The 24,212-nt window shown below is 34.6% G+C and overlaps 1 protein-coding gene across 1 annotated transcript in view; it reads left to right on the forward strand.

Annotated features, from left to right (window-relative positions):
* Positions 1-15,639, forward strand: part of si:ch211-153b23.7 (TNFAIP3-interacting protein 3) — a 41,255-nt gene extending 25,616 nt beyond the window's left edge. The window contains exons 3-7 of the mRNA XM_062043782.1: positions 982-1,125; positions 6,425-6,526; positions 6,591-6,656; positions 6,861-6,986; positions 14,649-15,639. Coding sequence (XP_061899766.1) covers positions 982-1,125; positions 6,425-6,526; positions 6,591-6,656; positions 6,861-6,986; positions 14,649-14,882 — 672 coding nt within the window. The 3' untranslated portion in view covers positions 14,883-15,639. The remainder of the gene's footprint in view (positions 1-981; positions 1,126-6,424; positions 6,527-6,590; positions 6,657-6,860; positions 6,987-14,648) is intronic.
* Positions 15,640-24,212: the final 8,573 nt, after the last annotated feature.

The raw sequence follows: 24,212 nt of genomic DNA on the forward strand, positions 1-24,212 counted from the left end.
TTTGTCTGTTACAGAATGTGATAGTAACCTGGCTTATTAGCATTAAGCTAATGTTACATGATTCGGCAATTGCTAATCAATAAATAGCTAGTTCTGTTTTAACGTCGGGTTAATATTGTGGAGGGGGCTAAATTGTTATGGAAAATAATAATGTAACGTTAGGTAATTACAGTACTCCCTGGTGTACAGTAATTTGTAAGTCATTCTAGTTAATGCAATATTAAAAAGCACAAATAGAGAACTCTGTAGGATCCCCTTTTTTTATAATATAGTTGTTAAAGTCATACTGGTTTGATATCTTGTTTTGTGCAGTGCCTTATTTATATTGTATTTTTAATTTATTTTATGCAACTTGTTGACACGTTTTATTTTGTGTTTATGTATGTAAAAAATATTGTATTTCATATATTCATTTTTTATTTTTTTGTATTCATTTATTTATTCATATTTTTTTTTATCTTGTTAACTATTCTGATTGTTAATTTGCTTTCTTTGAGTAAAAAAAAAGGTCAAAGACAAAGCTATTCGGTTTCTTGTGAGTATATACACTTCACTGCCGATGTGGGGGGGGGGGCGCCACCTAAAATTTTGCCTAGGGCGCCAGATTGGTTAGGGCCGGGCCTGCGTGTAGCATTTAACACTGCAAAACCATTACATCTGATTCACAATTCTAAATTCAAGAAGCGCCATAAAAATGTGTTATTATGTTTACTTTAGTTTCTCACTATAAAAAAAATGTAAGTTCTATAATCTATTGTCAAAGTATGGGATCGCTTTCGAGGCCTACAAATTGGACGGAACCGCAGGCCAAAAATGTTGATCAGGACATCCCGAGTGTACAGGTTCAATTTCTGCAGTATTGCCTTTTGACATGACTCACCTCTCTGAGATACTGTATGTTATACATAGAAGTATATGTTTAATGTCTAAGATTATTCACCACCCCATGCTGATATCAATGTTGGAAACGCTGTGTTGCAGCTGATGAAGCTGAATGAGGAGTGGGACCAGACGTACCACAGCACCACACTGAGGCTGCAGCACAGGATGGAGAGTTTAGAGCTGGAAAACAGCAGCCTGAAAGAGCTAAACAGCAAACTGCTGCTTAAAGTAGAGAACCAGCAGGTGCACACACACACACACACACACACACACACACTCTTGTATTTCTTACCTTCCTGAGACCTCTGAAAAATGCCTACCTCTTTAGGACCACCCTTTCTAGATATACAAGGATTTGTATTTACAACATTAATAATATATACATACTATGCAAATGTAAAAAAGCTTGTTGTGAAAAATGAGTTGGAATTTCACAAGAAAAAGGTCACAATTTCACAAGAAAAACTTGAAATTTTGGCAGTATTGTAATAAAAGTCGTAATTTTACTTAAAGCAAGTCAAAATTTTACAAGACAAACTGAACATTTGTGCAATATTATGATAAAAGTTGGAATTTTACTCAATAACAGTCGCAATTTCACAAGAAAGGCGTAACATTTTGGCAACTTTATGAAAAGAGTCGTAATTTGACTCGACAAAAGTCACAATTTTATAAGAAAACTTAAAAATGTTCCCGATATTATAATAATAATCCACATTTTTACTTGGCAAAATTATGACACAAGTCATCATTTTACCCCAAAAATGTCACTATTTCACGAGAACAACAAAAAAAATGGCAATGTTGTGATAAAAGTCGGAATTTTATATGACAAATGTCACCATTTTGCGTTAAAAAGTATAATTTTACATTAAAAAAAAGAAGTAATAATTTCACGAAATATTGCAATATTACAGAAACAGAAAGAACATCAGAGATTGTTCCCAATTTTATAACAACAAAGTTGACACGTTGTGTGAAAAAGACTGCTTTTGGTTAATTTTGGGGAATTTTTTGTTTGTAATATGTTTTTAATCTTCATTATTTACTTCAACTTATTACAGTATGTCCCTCTATACATATTTATTTTATGTTTTTTATTCATTTTGGCCAAAGGGGGCTTATTTCAATTTCTCACACACACTTGTTATTACATACATTGGCCAGAGGGGGAGCACTTCAAATGTTTACAAACACTTGTTATTTCATATGTTGACCAGAAGGGGATCCCTTTTAAAAGCAACACACAGTCAATTTGAGAAATCCCTCCTTTTTGGGACCACCCTAATTTTTATGGATTTCACCACCAGGGGTGCAAATGAGACATTCTCTATTAGATGCAATGGTTTTCCATATTGGGACCATGATTACGGTCCTAACTTGGTCACCGGTCCTCATATGGACGGTACTTTTCCTTGTTGGTGTCTCAAGAAGGGTAAAAATACAAGAACACACACATATACACACACACACACACACACGCACACTAACATGCACGTTGATGCATGGAAGAAACATGTAATCACTGACTTGCTTGTCTTCATGTATCACGGTGCAGAGTGCCAAGGATTATTACACACTCTTGTGTTTCTTACCTTCTTGAGACCTCTGAAAAATGCCTACCTCTTTAGGACCACCCTTTCTAGATATATAAAGATGTGTATTTACAACATTAATAATATATACATACTATGCAAATATAAAAAAGCTTGTTGTGAAAAATGAGTTGGAATTTCACAAGAAAAAGGTCACAATTTCACAAGAAAAATTTAGGATTTGGGTAGAATTATAATAACTCAACGCAAGTCAAAATTTTACAAGACAAATTGAACATTTGTGCAATATTATGATAAAAGTTGGAATTTTACCCAATAACAGTCGCAATTTCACAGGAAAAGCGTAACATTTTGGCAACTTTATGAAAAGAGTCGTAATTTTACTCGACAAAAGTCACAATTTTATAGGAAAAATTTAAAATGTTCACAATATTATAATAATAATCCGAATTTTTACTTGGCAAAATTATGACACAAGTCATCATTTTACCCCAAAAATGTCACTATTTTACAAGAACAACAAAAAAATTGGCAATGTTGTGATAAAAGTCGGAATTTTATATGACAAATGTCACCATTTTGCGTTAAAAAGTAATAATTTTACATTTAAAAAAAAGTAATAATTTTACGAGAAAATATTGCAATATTACAGAAACAGAAAGGATATGAGAAAGTGTTCCCAATTTTGTAAGAAAAAAGTCGACTTATTGTGAGGAAATTGATTTATATGTATATATTTATTTACTAATATTTTTATATTTTTTTGTTTGAAATTGGTTGAAAATCTTTGTTTGTATATATTTTAATTATTTACTTCAAGTTATTACAGTATGTCCCTATATACATATTTATTTTATGTTTTTTATTAATTTTGGCCAAAGGGGGCGCATTTCAATTCCTCACACACACTTGTTATTACATACGTTGGCCAGAGGGGGAGCAATTCAATTTCTACACACACTTGTTATTTCATATGTTGACCAGAGGGGGAACACTTTTAAAACCGACACTCAGTAAATTTGAAAAATACCTAATTTATGGGACCCCCCTATTTTTGATAGATTTCACCACCAGGGGTGCAAATGAGACATTCTCTATTAGATGCAATGGTTTTTCCGTATTGGGACCATGATTTCGGTCCTAACTTGTGCATACATATGGATTTCGGTCCTAACTTGTGCATACATATGGACGGCACTTTTCCTTGTTGGTGTCTCATGAAGGGTAGAAATACAAGAACACACACACACACACACACACACACACACACACACACACACACACACACACACACTAACATTCACGTTGCTGCATGGAAGAAACATGTAATTAGTGAATTGCTTGATTTCATGTATCACGGTGCAGAGTGCCAAGGATTATTACACACTCTTGTGTTTCTTACCTTCTTGAGACCTCTGAAAAATGCCTACCTCTTTAGGACCACCCTTTCTAGATATATAAAGATTTGTATTTACAACATTAATAATATATACATACTATGCAAATATTAAAAAGCTTGTTGTGAAAAATTAGTTGGAATGTCACAAGAAAAAGGTCACAACTTCACAAGAAAAACTTGGGATTTGGGCAGTATTATAATAAAAGTCGTAATTTTACTCAACGCAAGTCAAAATTTTACAAGACAAATTGAACATTTGTGCAATATTATGATAAAAGTTGGAATTTTACCCAATAACAGTCGCAATTTCACAAGAAAAGCGTAACATTTTGGCAACTTTATGAAAAGAGTCGTAATTTTACTCGACAAAAGTCACAATTTTATAAGAAAATTTTGCCAATATTATAATAATAATCCGAATTTTTACTTGGCAAAATTATGACACAAGTCATCATTTTACCCCAAAAATGTCACTATTTTACAAGAACAACAAAAAAATTGGCAATGTTGTGATAAAAGTCGGAATTTTATATGACAAACGTCACCATTTTGCGTTAAAAAGTAGTAATTTTACATTTAAAAAAAGTAATAATTTTACAAGAAAATATTGCAATATTACAGAAACAGAAAGAATATGAGAAATCGTTCTCAGTTATATAAGAAAAAAGTCGACACATTGTGAGGAAATGTATTTATATATATATATTTATTTAATTATATTTTTATATTTTTTCTTTGAAATTGGTTGAAAATCTTTATTTGTATATATTTTAATTATTTACTTCAAGTTATTACAGTATGTCCCTATATACATATTTATTTTATGTTTTTATCAATTTGGGCCAAAGGGGGCGCATTTCAATTCCTCACACACACTTGTTATTACATACGTTGGCCAGAGGGGGAGCAATTCAATTTCTACACACACTTGTTATTTCATATGTTGACCAGAGGGGGAACACTTTTAAAACAGACACTTAGTAAATTTGAAAAATCCCTCATTTATGTGACCCCCCTAATTTTGATAGATTTCACCACCAGGGGTGCAAATGAGACATTCTCTATTAGATGCAATGGTTTTTCCGTATTGGGACCATGATTACGGTCCTAACTTGTTCACCGGTCCTCATATGGACGGTACCTTTCCTTGTTGATGTCTCAAGAAGGGTAGAAATACAAGAACACACACACACACACACTCACACACGCACACACACACTAACATTCACGTTGCTGCATGGAAGAAACATGTAATTAGTGAATTGCTTGATTTCATGTATCACGGTGCAGAGTGCCAAGGATTATTACACACTCTTGTGTTTCTTACCTTCTTGAGACCTCTGAAAAATGCCTACCTCTTTAGGACCACCCTTTCTAGATATATAAAGATTTGTATTTACAACATTAATAATATATACAGATTATGCAAATATTAAAAAGCTTGTTGTGAAAAATGAGTTGGAATGTCACAAGAAAAAGGTCACAACTTCACAAGAAAAACTTAGGATTTGGGCAGTATTATAATAAAAGTCGTAATTTTACTCAACGCAAGTCAAAATTTTACAAGACAAATTGAACATTTGTGCAATATTATGATAAAAGTTGGAATTTTACCCAATAACAGTCGCAATTTCACAAGAAAAGCGTAACATTTTGGCAACTTTATGAAAAGAGTCGTAATTTTACTCGACAAAAGTCACAATTTTATAAGAAAATTTTCCCAATATTATAATAATAATCCGAAATTTTACTTGGCAAAATTATGACACAAGTCATCATTTTACCCCAAAAATGTCACTATTTTACAAGAACAACAAAAAAATTGGCAATGTTGTGATAAAAGTCTGAATTTTATATGACAAACGTCACTATTTTGCATTAAAAAGTAGTAATTTTACATTAAAAAAAAGTAATAATTTTACAAGAAAATATTGCAATATTACAGAAACAGAAAGAATATGAGTAATCGTTCTCAGTTATATAAGAAAAAAGTCGACACATTGTGAAAAAATGTATTCATATATATATATTTATTTAATAATAGTTTTATATTTTTTGTTTGAAATTGGTTGAAAATCTTTATTTGTATTTATTTTAATTATTTACTTCAAGTTATTACAATATGTCCCTATATACATATTTATTTTATGTTTTTTATTAATTTTGGCCAAAGAGGGCGCATTTCAATTCCTCACACACACTTGTTATTACATACGTTGGCCAGAGGGGGAGCAATTCAATTTCTACACACACTTGTTATTTCATATGTTGACCAGAGGGGGAACACTTTTAAAACCGACACTCAGTAAATTTGAAAAATACCTCATTTATGGGACCCCCCTATTTTTGATAGATTTCACCACCAGGGGTGCAAATGAGACATTCTCTATTAGATGCAATGGTTTTTCCGTATTGGGACTATGATTTCGGTCCTAACTTGTTCACCGGTCCCCATATGGACGGTACCGTTCCTTGTTGGTGTCTCATGAAGGGTAGAAATACAAGAACACACACACTAACATGTATGTTGATGCATGGAAGAAACATGTGATCACTGAATTGCTCGTCTTCATGTATCGTGGTGCAGAATGCCAAGGATTATTACGAGCAGGCACTCATGCTGGAGTTGAAGAAGAATGAAGAGCACCAAGCATATATCAGGCTATTGGAGGGCAGAACGCACCAAAAGGTACCTTGACCCTTTTATTATGTCTCTGGATTATCTGTAACGTAGCTATTGTTTATCATTGCAGTGCAGTGCCTCTTCCAGGCCAGACGTGCAGGATCTAAAAGAGCAGCTAGAGACTCTGCGGTGTCAGGTGAGCTTCACATTTCAGCACGGAATGTAAATCATTTTTTTTGTGGTGAAAACCGCTCGACAGTCAACTGTTGTCATGGAGAGAGGGCTCAGAATTAAATGGTCAAACGCACCACCAAGTGGTCGCTGCCGAGGCTCTGGCATGAGATTGAAGGTATTGATACGTTGTATTGGTATCGACTCGCTGTCATGATGATGTCGGCAGAACGAGATCTACGAGACGGAATACCAGACGGAGCACAACAAGCACAAACACACACAGCAGGACAACCGCAGGCTGAGGAGGAAAAGGGAGGAGATGCGCCAACAGGTGGAGCTACTGCAGGAGCAGGTATGGTGTTATTGTTCTACAGCAGGGGTGTCCAAAGTCAATGAATGATCTATGGCCCCCGGGATGATACTTGATTAGTATTAGAACCGGCCCACAGGCCACGGCCGCCTGCTGCTGTTTCGCACGCACCAATACTCCATCATTTTCTAAATGGGGTCCCAGGGACCCCCATCAAGTCATGAAAATGGGGTCCCACAGTAAATTGTCGGCGTCCCACTTTTTTGTAAGCGTTTTGAAAACAATTGATAAATGTATGCATTATCCTGTTATAGCTCACATTCTATATTGTGTTTTGGAAAAAGGTTGTCATAAACGTTAATTCATTAAAGAAAAGAAAACAAATTTTGATGCATATGTAAATATATTCAGTTATAAACATTCATTCACTTTCTTCTTTCCTTCATGGATCTAAACTTTACCGCTGCCAGTATTTTCATCTATACTTGTATTGTAATATTTTCAGAATGTATTTTTTTTCTATTTTTGGCCAAAGACAAAGAAAACAATCTGACGTTTTAGTGTTTAGTTTTGGTTTTAAAGTCCTACTGAAATGCGATTTTCTTATTTAAACGGGGATAGCAGGTCCATTCTATGTGTCATACTTGATCATTTCGCGACATTGCCATATTTTTGCTGAAAGGATTTAGTAGAGAACATCGACGATAAAGTTTGCAACTTTTGGTCGCTGATAAAAAAAAAGCCTTGCCTGTACCGGAAGTAGCGTGACGTCACAGGTTGTGGAGCTCCTCACATCTGCACATTGTTTACAATCATGGCCACCAGCAGCGAGAGCCATTCGGACCGAGAAAGCGACGATTTCCCCATTAATTTGAGCGAGGATGAAAGATTTGTGGATGAGGAAAGTGAGAGTGAAGGATTAGAGGGCAGTGGAAGCAATTCAGATAGGGAAGATGCTGTGAGAGGCGGGTGGGACCTGATATTCAGCTGGGAATGACTAAAACAGTAAATAAACACAAGACATATATATACTCTGTTAGCCACAACACAACCAGGCTTATATTTAATATGCCACAAATTAATCCCGCATAACAAACACCTCCCCCCTCCCGTCCATATAACCCGCCAATACAAATCAACACACTCAATCCCACAGCCCAAAGTACCGTTCACCTCCCCAAAGTTCATACAGCACATATATTTCCCCAAAGTTACGTACGTGACATGCACATAGCGGCACGCACGTACGGGCAAGCGATCAAATGTTTGGAAGCCGCAGCTGCGTACTGCGTTACACATACAAATTAAACAAAATGCTTATGGCAACATTCTGGTTGCGTACTCACGGCACCGCGTCTGCGTATCCAACTCAAAGTCCTCCTGGTAAGAGTCTCTGTTGTCCCAGTTCTCCACAGGCCAATGGTAAAGCTTGACTGTCATCTTTCGGGAATGTAAACAATGAAACACCGGCTACGTGTTTGTGCTGCTGCAGCCGGCCGAAATACACCGCTTCCCACCTACAGCTTTCTTCTTTGCTGTCTCCATTGTTCATTAAACAAATTGCATAAGATTCACCAACACAGATGTCCAGAATACTGTGGAATTTTGCGATGAAAACAGACGACTTAATAGCTGGCCGCAATGCTGTCCCAAAATGTCCGCTACACTCTGTGACGTCACGCGCAGGCGTCATCATACCGAGACGTTTCCAGCAAGATATTTTGCACGAAATTTAAAATTGCACTTTAGTAATCTAACCCGGTTGTATTGGCATGTGTTGCAATGTTAAAATTTCATCATTGATATATAAACTATCAGACTGCGTTGTCGGTAGTAGTGGCTTTCAGTAGGCCTTTAATGCCATGATTTTAATAGTCCGGGCCGCGTATGGCACAGATTTTCCTCCAAGCGGCCCCTGAGCTAAAATGAGTTTGACACTCCTGTTCTACAGCCTACATAACAGGAAAACAACCGAAAAGAGAGAGGGGCTTTTTTCTTTACTTTCAATTTCTCTCAATTGTACTCACATATGAAACTTTTTTTTTTTTTTTTAAAAGACAGGTTGTCTGCAGCAGTGATTCTTAAACATAGGGCTTGAGCCCATTGTTTAAAATATCTGTTCCTCAGCAGTACCCAGTTGTAATACACCTTTTCACCACTTGTGGCAGTAATGACAATAACAAACAGAAGAAGTCTGGGGTTGAAGTCATGGAGAAGTTTCTTAAGCGTGAAAAATATGACTAAAGTGGTGAACATTTTATTTTATTTGCACTTAAATTCTATTGATAGTTAATTTAAGAAACGTACTGTATATGTTATCATTATTGTTGGTTATTAATTTAGTTAGAATTCATTTATTTTTGCAGTGCGTAATTGTGTGTAAATGTATTTAAACAGTTTTTCAGACTCCCTTCTTTTTCAGTATATTTGATTAGTATTAATTTTGTAATTAGCCTGACCTAAGCCTTAACCAAAGTCTTTGTGATTAACACATGGTTTCATATCATTTGACAAGCGTAAGATGACTAATTCAGTCTTAATATTTGAGCAGGTCCAAGGCCCTGAAGAACCCCTGCAACATTTCAAGTGTGACAGAGCTTTTCTTCCTGTCACTCACTCACACACCATTGACCAGGAGTGATGTCTAGACCCACTATCGCAGGGATGGGCAATTAATTTTTACCGGGGGCCGCATGAGCAACCCGGGCACTGCTGGAGGGCCACATCGACAATATTTCAATTAAATTTTGCTCAATATTATTTTTGATATATACTGTAAGATAAATAATAATAATAATAATAATAATAATAATTAATAATAATAATAATACTTCAACATAGTGTGTGTAACAGCATTCCATGACTAATATAAATAAATTAACATGAATAATAAATGACAGTAAAATAAGCACACGTATGACTGAGGAGTCATAGTGTAACTTTGTGTGGTGTTTGAGTTGTCCGAATTTTTGTGTGGCCTTAAACGCACCAGTGGTTTAGTGCTATGCGTGTTGGTGACAGATGACAAGTTGGTTTTGGCCTGGTTTGTACGGCAGAAAATGACTAGTTTTTCGAGATAGAAGTGTTTTACTCATGTTTTTGGTGTGGTTATGTCCGAATATAAACAGTTTTGCTCAATAAAGTGATCGATATAATTCCTGTCCTCGAAGCATCTCGATAGACGTTACAATAATTGAACGGTGTTCAATTGAACGGTGTTGACGAACACCGTTAGGGCCGCTTGTTGTCACTGTCACTCAAAGTTGCATTGCAAAATTACATAGAATAAATATGTTTATTTTGTTTAGAATTCAGATGGGATTTGATTTGGTGCGCGGCATATACTTGCTGTGCGCAGCGGACGCTTGAGCAGTGCGCAATTGCGCAGGCACGCACCTTAGAGGGAACGTTGCTTGGCAGTCCATGTCTTGTTGAAAACATGCCATTCGTCATCAACTTTTCTCTTTTTAGTGTATTGGGTGTAAACCGTGCATCACTTGTCGCTGCATGTGCACCTTCACTCGCAGGTTACACACGGACATACGCCCATAAATAATACTTTTCAAAATAAAAGTAGCACAGTTGTATTGCGCGCACAACATAGATGTTTTTTCAACTTTATTTTGTAATTTGTGATTGCAGCTGTTCACATTCACTCACAATCACGCACACGCATACGTCCACACGGAAGTAATACAAATAACGATTTTCAAAACAAAAGCAGCACCATTGTATTGCACACTCGACATAGATACTTTTTAAAATGTATTTTGTAATTTATAATTGGCCTCACGCGGGCCGGACAGGGACGCACAAAGGGCCGGATGCGGCCCGCGGGCCGCAGAATGCCCAGGTCTGCACTATCGTGTATATGGAAAATATGCTAATAAGACAGAGGGACAAAACAAACATGTACAAACTGTGTATTTTAATTTTGAATATGTCCTGCACTCAGGCCAATAATATTGTTGATAGATGCCTATAGTACTTGTATTTGACTATATTAAATGTATTTATTTAATGTTTGGCGCAGCCTGACTGGAACAGGAGGGGATGGAAAGAAGAAGAAAAAGAAGACAAGAGGGGAATAAATCTGAGAAATACAACAACAATGAAAAACAACAACAACAACAGAACAACATCAGCATGTACGATATATAGAAATATGATACCAAAAATGATAAAGAAGAACAGTTTAGTGAAGTAAATATTGATAACACAGAAATGACAATAAACTAGTTTGCATTATAAATAGAGCAATAAAAATACCTAAATAAATAACAATATTGATAATGAATAACAATAGAATTGCCTCTATATTATCAACATTACAATCGCTTCAAATGCAACAATACAGAAATGTAATGAATACTTGAATTACAAAAGGAAGCAGATAGAGACGGGGAGAGAAATATATGTATGCATATGTATGTGTATATGTATATGTATATGTATATGTATATGTATATGTATATGTATATGTATATGTATATGTATATGTATATGTATATGTATATGTATATGTAATTACTGCACGGGGACAAATAACATTTTTTTAATTGAATTGAAGAAAGAGGAGCAGACTATGTTAACCTTTTACATTGTTATAGTAACAACAGCTACAAACTAAGAAAACAACTCTGCAATGTAAATGAGACCATTTTTTTTTTTTGTCAGAATATCAGAAGTTATTACAATAAGAAAAGTTAGTATAGTGCAATATCAATTTATGAGAAATAAACATTTTCCCTCAAAGAAGCACCTCCTTTTTACGGGTGGTTACTGTAAGTACATTAGTCCATGGACACCATTATTACCCTTTAACATTAAAGAGTTTTCCAATATTAACCCATATCAACAGTATCTAATGAGAAATTGCCACATATAGTCCAATAGTCTTATGTGGAGACATTATTTGTTCCGGCGATTAGAAGATTGTCATGTTCACTCAGCAATGTTAGCGTGTCCGTGTTTATGCACTTCTCTGCACATCATTAGCTTCCCACAGTCTACCTCTGTTGTTGTTGACGTGTTGCTGCATTTCTGTCATTTGACTAAGCATCATTATGCACTGGTGAAAATATGCATATATATATATATATATATATATATATATATATATATATATATATATATATATATATATATATATATATATATATACAGAGGTGGGTAGTAACGCGCTACATTTACTCCGTTACATCTATTTGAGTAACTTTTGGGATAAATTGTACTTCTAAGAGTAGTTTTAATGCAACATACTTTTACTTTTACTTGAGTATATTTATACAGAAGAAACGCTACTTTTACTCCGCTCCATTTATCTACATTCAGCTCGCTACTCGCTACAGATTTTTATCGATCTGTTAATGCACGCTTTGTTTGTTTTGGTTTGTCAGACAGACCTTCAAAGTAGGATCTGTCGCATGCCTGCAGTTCACCAATCAAATACAGTCACTGGTGACGTTTGACTCCGTTTCACCAATCAAACAGAGCCAGGCGGTCACGTGATTAACTGCACATAAAGTTTCAGCGGCAACAAGCTTAAGCTTACATGAACTCAACGTCAAATTTGAGGATGCACATCACGGTAAGTAACGTTAGTAGATATTTTGGCTGTCACCGTAGGCTGATGTTAGCTTCCCTGCTATGAATCACTGTCAAATGTACATCGTGTGGGGACATTTATTACCACACTGCAGCCTCATAGAGAGACAGACAAAGACACATACACACACACACACACACACACACACACACACACACACACACACACACACACACACGCATGCATAGAAACACCAATCAGAAGTGCACAGTGTGTTCCCAGGTGCAGCCCACACCTATCAGTTTATGGTTTGCATAAAGGCTAACTTGTTATTTTCCTTTGTAATCTCTGCTTACTGAGCCTATGGTGCTGTTAAGTTATTGTGGCTCAATTTGCCTTTTTTTTTTTTTATGTTAATGTATTATTATTTAATATATATTATTGTTTTAGTTGTTTACGAGATATTCCTGGCTCTGAATTTGCTCATTGCTATTGTTATGTTTTTGTGCATTTGTTGCCGTCATCGTTAAACGAACAGGTTAGTCATCAGTTACTCAGTACTTGAGTAGTTTTTTCACAACATACTTTTTACTTTTACTCAAGTAAATATTTGGGTGACTACTCTTTACTTTTACTTGAGTAATAAATCTCTAAAGCAGGGGTCACCAACCTTTTTGAAAGCAAGAGCTACTTCTTGGGTACTGATTAATGCGAAGGGCTACCAGTTTGATACACACTTAAATAAATTGCCAGAAATAGCCAATTTGCTCAATTTACCTTTAACTCTATGTTATTATTAATAATTAATGATATTTACACTTAATTAATCGGTTTAAAAGAGGAGAAAACACGAAAAAAATGACAATTAATTTGGAAACATAGATTATCTTCAATTTCGACTCTTTAATATTCAAAATTCAACCGAAAAAAAGAAGAGAAAAACTAGCTAATTCGAATCTTTTTTGAAAAAATAAAAAAAATAATTTATGGAACATCATTAGTAATTTTTCCTGATTAAGATTAATTTTAGAATTTTGATGACATGTTTTGAAAAGGTTAAAATCCAATCTACACTTTGTTAGAATATATAACAAATTGGACCAAACAAAGACAAATCATTATTTCTTCTAAATTTTCCAGAACAAAAATTTTAAAAGAAATTCAAAAGACTTTGAAATAAGATTTAAATTTGATTCTACAGATTTTCTAGATTTGCCAGAATAATTTTTTTGAATTTTAATCATAATAAGTTTGAAGAAATATTACAAATATTCTTCGTGGAAAAAACAGAAGCTAAAATGAAGAATTAAATTAAAATGTATTTATTATTCTTTACAATAAAAATTAATTTACCTGAACATTGATTTAAATTGTCAGGAAAGAAGAGGAAGGAATTTAAAAGGTAAAAAGGTATATGTGTTTAAAAATCCTAAAATAATTTTTAAGGTTTTATTTTTTCTCTAAAATTGTCTTTCTGAAAGTTATAAGAAGCAAAGTAAAACATTAAAGAATTTATTTAAACAAGTGAAGACCAAGTCTTTAAAATATTTTCTTGGATTTTCAAATTCTATTTGAGTTTTGTCTCTCTTAGAATTAAAAATGTCAGGCAAAGAGAGACCAGCTTGCTAGTAAATTAATAAAATTAAAAAAATAGAGGCAGCTCTTTAAGTGCTGCTATTTGAGCTATTTTTAGAACAGGCCAGCGGGCTACTCATCTGGTCCTAACGGGCTACCTGGTGCCCGCGGGCACCGCGTTGGTGACCCCTGCTCTAAAGTAACAGTAGTCTTACTTGAGTACAATTTCTGGCTACTCTACCCACCTCTGTATGTATATGCTTTAGTACAAATAGACATGTTTTGTTTATGTGTTCTTCATTTTATTTTCCAGTAAAGCATATGTTGATCGGTTTACCTGACACATGAAACGTGACAATTTGGGGGAGTGTATTATTCACTTTAGCCACTAGATGTTGAAAGTCTTTAAATGTGTTTTGGGGCAACTCCAACTGTGACCACAGTATCAGTTGCTTTGTAGGTTGGCGCGTTTCTTTATTTTCAACAGACTGCAATGCAAAAATGATTGACTTACTATGTAATTATATTTTAAATAGTATTTTTTTAATTCGATACTTTTTTTCTTTGCCTGTGGATTGCAGCTCAAAGTGTATGAGGACGACTTCCGACGTGAGCGGTCAGACAAACAGATGCTGCAGAAGCTGCTGTTGAAAAAAACCCTTCCTAGCAAGGAACCAGTGCTGGTGCACCGCTGCAATAACGTGTTGCCGCCACTAGAGAGAGACAAAGGCACACAAAATGCAGAGGGAGTCCACCCAGCGAGAGAACAGCACCACCTCCTCTGTCCCAAGCACCCAAACAGGGACAAAGACTGAGGAAAAACAATATTCATGTCGCTGAACTCATGAAAAAATTAAAGAAGACTAAAAAAAAAAAAGAAAACATGATGTGGGAGCATGGATGCAGTTACTTGAATTCATACTAGTGTTCAAATAATAATCATAAATAAAAACACATTAAACCTGTAATAAGAATTAGAAAAATGTAAACATGAATGAAGGCTCTTTTTGTTCAATGTTATGTTTATTTTGTTATCTGACTTGTCAAAATGTTGTACCGTATTTTGTGCCAGTCTTGTCTTTTGTTGAGTCCTACAAAGTGTTTATACTGTAAGTACCGTATTTTTCGGAGTATAAGTCGCTCCGGAGTATAAGTCGCACCGGCCGAAAATGCATAATAAAGAAGGAAAAAAACATATATAAGTCGCACTGGAGTATAAGTCGCATTTTTTGGGGAAATTTATTTGACACATTAATATCTTCTAGTATGCTGATTCAGTTAAACATGCAACCTGGTTACATTTTGTGTCAAGCAATTTTTGGTACAATATGCAGAAAAAATTGGATTCATTCATTCACCCCTTTTCTAAATTAATTTATAATTTTGAAAATAATTGATTTTAATATATCTCAATCATAGCAAGTGTGCATTAATTTCAGTTTTTCTGAGGTCTAGAAAGCAGTCCTTGCCATGAATTTGAATGTGCCAGTCTTGTTTTTTTGTTGAGTCCTACAAAGTGTTTATACTGTAAGTACCGTATTTTTCGGAGTATAAGTCGCTCCGGAGTATAAGTCGCACCGGCCGAAAATGCATAATAAAGAATGAAAAAAACATGTATAAGTCGCATTTTTGGGGGAAAATGTATTTGATAAAATCCAACACACGGTGGCACAGGGGTTAGTGCATGGGCCTCACAATACGAAGGTCCTGAGTAGTCCTGGGTTCAATCCCGGGCTTGGGATCTTTCGGTGTGGAGTTTGCATGTTCCCCCCGTGACTGCGTGGGTTCTCTCCGGGTACTCCGGCTTCCTCCCACCTCCAAAAACAAGCACCTGGGGATAGGTTGATTGGCAACACTAAATTGTGTAAATGTGAGTGTGAATGTTGTCTGTCTATCTGTGTTGGCCCTGCGATGAGGTGGCGACTTGTCCAGGGTGTACCCCGCCTTCCGCCCGAATGCAGCTGAGATAGGCTCCAGCACCCCCCGCGACCCCAAAAGGGACAAACAGTAGAAAATGGATGGACGGATATCTCAATCATAGCAAATATGCATTAATTTCAGTTTTTCTGAGGTCTAGAAAGCAGTCTTTGCTATTAAGTTGAATGTGCCAGTCTTGTCTTTTGTTGAGTCCTACAAAGTGTTTATACTGTAAGTACCGTATTTTTCGGACTATAAGTCGCTCCGGAGTATAAGTCGCACCGGCCGAAAATGCATAATAAAGAAGGGAAAAAACATATATAAGTCGCACTGGAGTATAAGTCGCATTTTTGGGGGGAAATTTATTTGATAAAACCCAACACCAAGAATAGACATTTGAAAGGCAATTTAAAATAAATAAAGAATAGTGAACAACAGGCTGAATAAGTGTACGTTATATGAGGCATAAATAACCAACTGACAACGTGCCTGGTATGTTAACGTAACATATTATCCTAAGAGTCATTCAAATAACTATAACATATAGAACATGCTATACGTTTACCAAACAATCTGTCACTCCTAATCGCTAAATCCCATGAAATCTTATACGTCTAGTCTCTTACGTGAATGAGCTAAATAATATTATTTGATATTTTACGGTAATGTGTTAATAATTTCACACATAAGTCGCTCCTGAGTATAAGTCGCACCCCCGGCCAAACTATGAAAAAAAACTGTGACTTATAGTCCGAAAAATACGGTATATATAAATCCTGTAAAATGGAATTCCTCGCATTTCTTATTTGTAACAATTTTTAATCGATTTAAAAAAAATTTTTTTTTTTTTTTTTTTTTTTTTCCACACAATTAGATAAATCCTATTGTTGTATTAGACGATCATATCTGATGTACAGATGTACTTTAGAAAAGAGAAGTGTTGGATTCTTATCTTGCCTTATTTGTATTTGATTGTATTAAATGTTTGGTTAAAATTGTTTTCTTAAACAAAACCAGTTTTCTTTTAAGTAATATAGAAATGTATTAGAGGTGTTTTATCATTTTCAATGTACCGGTAGTTAATTATAGAACCGGAACCCAATGTTAATGAAAAAAAGTATTGATTTTGAATCAAAAATTGTTTCGAATTGAGAATCAATTCTGAATCGAACCGTTACCCGCCCAAGAATCGAATCCTATGCAGGTCTTTATTACGAAAGCTTTTTTTATACACTCAATTTATGTAACTGATGTGATAATATACAATTCAGTGTATAACAATTCAGCGTAAAAAAAACAAATTAAGTGTGTAAACGTTCAGTGTAAAAACATTCTGCTGAAAAATTCAGTGTCGAAAAATTTGCTGCTTCAAAATGCAAGACTCACTTCCGATAATTTAAGGCTGAAGCAATCGATCCTGTCTCAAAACCAGCCAACGAGGTGTCTAGTTTGAAGTCACGTGAGATGTATTTCTTGTAAAGTGTATAAAAATGAAAATGGAAGCTGGACAAATAAGATGCCAAAAACCAACCACTTTCATGTGGTATTAGACAGAAAGGAGGAACTTTTTTTCTCCTCCTTTTGAAAACGTGGACGTTATCAGCACTGCTGTCTGATTCCAATCAATGCAAGTCATCAGAATCAGGTAATACACCAACTTATATACTTGTCTTCATGAGAGAAAGGAATCTATATGTTAAACATGCATGTATATTCATTAAAACACCTTTAACGTGTGAACAAAAACGGCAAAATAAATGAATACAAATTATATACTGTATATATAAATGTATGTGTATATATATATATATATATATATATATATATATATATATATATATACACTACTGTTCAAAAGTTTGGGGTCACCCAAACAATTTTGTGGAATAGCCTTCATTTCTAAGAACAAGAATAGACTGTCGAGTTTCAGATGAAAGTTCTCTTTTTCTGGCCATTTTGAGCGTTTAATTGTCCCCACAAATGTGATGCTCCAGAAACTCAATCTGCTCAAAGGAAGGTTTTTGTAGCTTCTGTAATGAGCTAAACTGTTTTCAGATGTGTGAACATGATTGCACAAGGGTTTTCTAATCATCAATTAGCCATTCTGAGCCAATGAGCAAACACATTGTACCATTAGAACACTGGAGTGATAGTTGCTGGAAATGGCCCTCTATACACCTATGTAGATATTGCACCAAAAACAAGACATTTGCAGCTAGAATAGTCATTTACCACATTAGCAATGTTAAGACTAGTTTAAAGTTATCTTCATTGAAAAGTACAGTGCTTTTCCTTAAAAAATAAGGACATTTCAATGTGACCCCAAACTTTTGAACGGTAGTGTATATATATATATATATATATATATATATATATATATATATATATATATATATATATATATATATATATATATATATATATATATATATATATATATATATATATATATATATATATATATATATATATATATATATATATATATATATATATATATATATGTCTTAATTAGATTATCCCAAAAAAAATAGTGCTCGATACCGTGGTAGAGCGCAATATGTATGTGTGGGAAAAAATCACAAGACTATTTCAACTCTACAGGCCTGTTTCATGAGGGTTTCCTCAATCATCAGGAGATTTTTAAAATATAATATATTTATATAATATAAATATAATAAAATATACAGTAATATATTTATATAATATAATTATAATAAAATGTACAGTATATATATATAAATGTATGTATGTATATATATATATATATATATATATATATATATATATATATATATATATATATATATATATATATATATATATATATATATATATATATATATATATATATATATATATATATATATATATATGTCTTAATTAGATTATCCAAAAAAAAATAGTGCTCGATACCGTGGTAGAGCGTAATATGTATGTGTGGGAAAAAATCACAAGACTATTTCAACTCTACAGGCCTGTTTCATGAGGGTTTCCTCAATCATCAGGAGATTTTTAAAATATAATATATTTATATAATATAAATATAATAAAATATACAGTAATATATTTATATAATATAAATATAATAAAATATACAGTATATATATATATATATATATATATATATATATATATATATATATATATATATATATATATATATATATATATATATATACATATATATATATATATATATATATACATATATATATATATATATATATATATATATATATATATATATATATATATATATATATATATATATATATATATATATATATATGATATGTGTGTGTATATGTACTGTATATATGAGGTACATCACCTCGACTTGGTCATTTAAAAAGTAGCTCGCCAGCTGAAAAAGTGTGGGCACCCCTGGCTTACATGAACTCAACTTCAAATTTGAGGAAGCACATTGCGGTAAGTAACGTTAGTAGATATTATGGCTGTCACCGTAGGCTGATGTTGGCTTTCCTGCTATGAATCACTGTCAAATGTACATCGTGTGGGGACATTTATGAATGCACTGCAGACTCACAGACACACACACACACACACACACACACACACACACACACACACACACACACACACACACATGCATAGAAACACCAATCAGAAGTGCACAGTGTGTTTACCATGAATTGATCAACGTTGAAAAACTTATTGGGGTGTTACCATTTAGTGGTCAATTGTACGAAATATGTACTGTACTGTGCAATCTACTAATACAAGTTTCAATCAATGAATGCCTACTGAGCCTATGGTGCTGTTAAGTTATTGTGGCTCAATTTGCCTTAATTTTTTAATTTTAATGTATTATTATTTAATTTATATTATTGTTTTAGTTGCTTAAGAGATATTCCTGGCTCTGACTTTGCTCATTGCTATTTTAATGTTTTTGTGCATGATTTGTTGCCGTCATCATTAAACGAACAGGTTACTCATCAGTTACTCAGTACTTGAGTAGTTTTTTCACAACATATTTTTTACTTTTACTCAAGTAAACATTTGGGTGACTACTCCTTATTTTTACTTGAGTAATACATCTCTAAAGTAACAGTACTCTTACTTGACTACAATTTCTGGCTACTCTACCCACCTCTGGTGAAAATACAGCTTCACCACTTTAGTCATAATTTTTGTGCTCAAGAAACTTCTCTATGACTTTAGCTCCGGACTTTTTCTGTTTGTTTGAGATGTTCATTGCTCATTACTGCCACAAGCGGTGGAAAAGTGTATTACAACTGAGTACCGCTGCGACCCATACGGGACCACAGCTGAGAAACAGATGTTTTTTTGGCGGCCCTCTGGGGGGCGCTGGCGGCCCAGCAATGGTTAAGAAACACTGTTGTAGTGCATTTGTCCTTTTAATGTAGAGCAGGGGTCACCAACCTTTTTGAAAGCAAGAGCTACTTCTTGGGTACTGATTAATGCGAAGGGCTACCAGTTTGATACACACTTCAATAAATTGCCAGAAATAGCCAATTTGCTCAATTTACCTTTAACTCTATGTTATTATTAATAATTAATGATATTTACACTTAATTGAACGGTTTAAAAGAGGAGAAAACACGAAAAAAATGACAATTGAATTTTGAAACATAGTTTATCTTCAATTTCGAAACTTTAAAATTCTAAATTCAACCGAAAAAAAAGAAGACAAAAACTTAAAAAAATAATTTATGGAACATCATTAGTGATTTTTCCTGATTAAGATTAATTTTAGAATTTTGATGACATATTTTAAATAGGTTAAAATCCAATCTACACTTTGTTAGAATATATAACAAATTGGACCAAGCTATATTTCTAACAAAGACATATCATTATTTCTTCTATATTTTCCAGAACAAAAATTTTAAAAAAAATTCAAAAGACTTTGAAATAAGATTTAAATTTGATTCTACAGATTTTCAATTCAATTTGAGTTTTGTCTCTCTTAGATTTAAAAATGTCAGGCAAAGCGAGACCAGCTTTTTAGTAAACAAATACAATTTAAAAAATAGAGGCAGCTCACTGGTAAGTGCTGCTATTTGAGCTATTTTTAGAACAGGCCGGCGGGCTACTCATCTGGTCCTTACGGGCTACCTGGTGCCCGCGGGCACCGCGTTGGTGACCCCTGATGTAGAGTGTCACAGTTAGGAGAATGCTGTTTGTCCAAGTCGTTGGTCCACATCCAAACCACTCTTATGCATCATCAAACAACATAATAGTTCACAGTACTTGAGTTTGTATTGCGTCACTCACTCTATTGTTCCCTTATATTTATTTGACATTAAAAATAAGAAATAGCCGATACTGTTTGTTTAACAGTAGTTGCAACATCATCACTCACAAGGACATTTCTGTGACCTCACGGTATTGTGACGTAATTGCATCACTCTAAGTAGGTATTGTCTAAATAGCTGGCAACACAAGTGAGTAGTGAATGTCTTAATAACAGTATACTGTATGCAGGGATGGGCAGTAACACGCTACATGTAGCTAAGCTACTAGCTTAACTACATTTTCCAGTAGCTTGGCGGTAGCTTAGCTGCTTTTTTAATGAGTAGCTTTTCTGGTCGCTTAGCTACTTTTAGACCCATGTAGCGAGTAGCTTACATCAAAGCTACAAGCTACATAAAGAGAAAATGGACTGTGAATCCAGCCCCTCCACCCTCCAAATTGAGAAAATACAAGTACCTGGATGAATGAGAGCATCCGGAGAAAATCCATGATGATCGATTGGTGTTCGTTAGAGATGTCCGATAATATCGAACTGCCGATATTATTGGCCGATAAATGCTTTAAAATGTAATATCGGAAATTATCGGTATCGGTTTCAAAATTAGCGGTATCGGTTTCAAAAAGTTAAATGTATGACTTTTTAAAACGCTGCTGTGTACACGGACGTAGGGAGAAGTACAGAGCGCCAATAATATATACAATACTGCCTTTGCGTGCCGGCCCAATCACATAATACCTACGGCTTTTCGCACACACAAGTGAATGCAAGCATACTTGGTCAACAGCCATACAGGTCACACTGAGGGTGTCCGTATAAACAACTTTAACACTGTTACAAATATGCGCCACACTGTGAACCCACACCAAACAAGAATGACAAACACATTTCGGGAGAACATCCGCACCGTAACACAACATAAACACAACAGAACAAATACCCAGAACCCCTTGCAGCACTAACTCTTCCGGGACGCTACAATACACACCCCCCGCTACCCCCTACCCATAAACCCAGCCCCCTCCAACCCCGCCCTCCTCAACCTCCTCATGCTCTCTTAGGGAGAGCATGTCCCAAATTCCAAGCTGCTGTTTTGAGGCATGTTAAAAAAAATGATGCACTTTGTGACTTCAATAATAAATATGGCAGTGCCATGTTGCCATTTTTTTTCCATAACTTGAGTTGATTTATTTTTGGAAAACCTTGTTACATTTTTTTAATGCATCCAGCGGGGCATCACAACAAAATTAGGCATAATAATGTGTTAATTCCACGACTGTATATATCGGTATCGGTTGATATCGGAATCAGTAATTAAGAGTTGGACAATATCGGAAAAAAATAGCCATTATCGGACATCTGTAGTGTTCGTATGATGAGTCACAATTGGCTAAGGTTAGGGCGAAACATTACAAAACTGGCCAATCAGGAAAGATAAGGTGGGTCATCTAAACCAGGAAGCAAAATCATAACAGAAATGTCACACCACACAAAAAAAAAAAAAAAACGTACTTGAAAATGGCAGAGCAGAATAGATTTTTCCTTTCGTGATTAAGATGACGTGCAGGAAACCCACAATAATGCGTGTCCATGGCCATATTTGGACAAACTTTTATTTATTTATTATTAGCCTTTATTTAACCAGGTAAAATCCCATTGAGATCAAGGATCTCTTTTCCAAGGGAGACCTGGCCAAGAGGGCAGCAGCAAGGTTACATTAAAAACAGTAAACAAATACATAAAACATCACATTTACGACATTAAAACGTATGCGTTTAGAGAAAACAATGCCAAAAACCTTAGTTTTTAGTTATTTACTCTGTACACCAAAACTCTCTTCATCTAAGACATGGAACACACACTTAAAAAACACACATTAAGGTGAGTTAAGTTGGTGTACCCCGCCTACCACCCGAATGCAGCTGAGGTAGTCTCCAGCACCTCCCGAAAGGGACAAGCTGTAGAAAATGGATGGATGGATGGAAGTACATGACCAGTTTTACTGCACATAACCATTACCAACTGTTCCCAAACAACACACAAGTTTTACTGTAAGTAGAGAAAATTAATAACATTATAGAGGTGGGCCAAAAAAAAAAGGCTAACTAAATAAATACATACAGTGGGGTGCTGGGAGCTCTAGAGCAGTGGTCCCCAACCACCTGGCCGCGGCCCGGTACCGGTCCGTGGATCGATTGGTACCGGGCCGCACAAGAAATAAAAAAATTATTATTATTATTTTTTTTTTTTGATTAAATCCACATAAAAAACACAAGATACACTTACAATTAGTGCACCAACCCAAAAAACCTCCCTCCCCCATTTACACTCATTCACACAAAAGGGTTGTTTCTTTCTGTTATTAATATTTCTGGTTCCTACATTATATATCAATATAGATTAGAGATGTCCGATAATATCGGCCTGCCGATATTATCGGCCGATATATGCGTTAAAATGTAATATCGGAAATTATCGGTATCGGTTTTTTTTATTATCGGTATCGTTTTTTTTTTTTTTTTTTTTTTTTTTTTTTTTTTTTTTTTATTAATTCAACATAAAAAACACAAGATACACTTACAATTAGTGCACCAACCCAAAAAACCTCCCTCCCCCCATTTACACTCATTCACACAAAAGGGTTGTTTCTTTCTGTTATTAATATTTCTGGTTCCTACATTATATATCAATATAGATTAGAGATGTCCGATAATATCGGCCTATCGGCCGATATATGCGTTAAAATGTAATATCGAAAATTATCGGTATCGGTTTTTTTATTATCGGTATCGTTTTTTTTGTTTTTTTGTTTTTTTGTTTTTTATTAATTCAACATAAAAAACACAAGATACACTTACAATTAGTGCACCAACCCAAAAAACCTCCCTCCCCCATTTACACTCATTCACACAAAAGGGTTGTTTCTTTCTGTTATTAATATTTCTGGCTCCTACATTATATATCAATATAGATTAGAGATGTCCGATAA

This window comes from Entelurus aequoreus, linkage group LG04 (genome assembly GCF_033978785.1).
Source record: "Entelurus aequoreus isolate RoL-2023_Sb linkage group LG04, RoL_Eaeq_v1.1, whole genome shotgun sequence".
Classification (NCBI taxonomy): Eukaryota; Metazoa; Chordata; class Actinopteri; order Syngnathiformes; family Syngnathidae; genus Entelurus; species Entelurus aequoreus.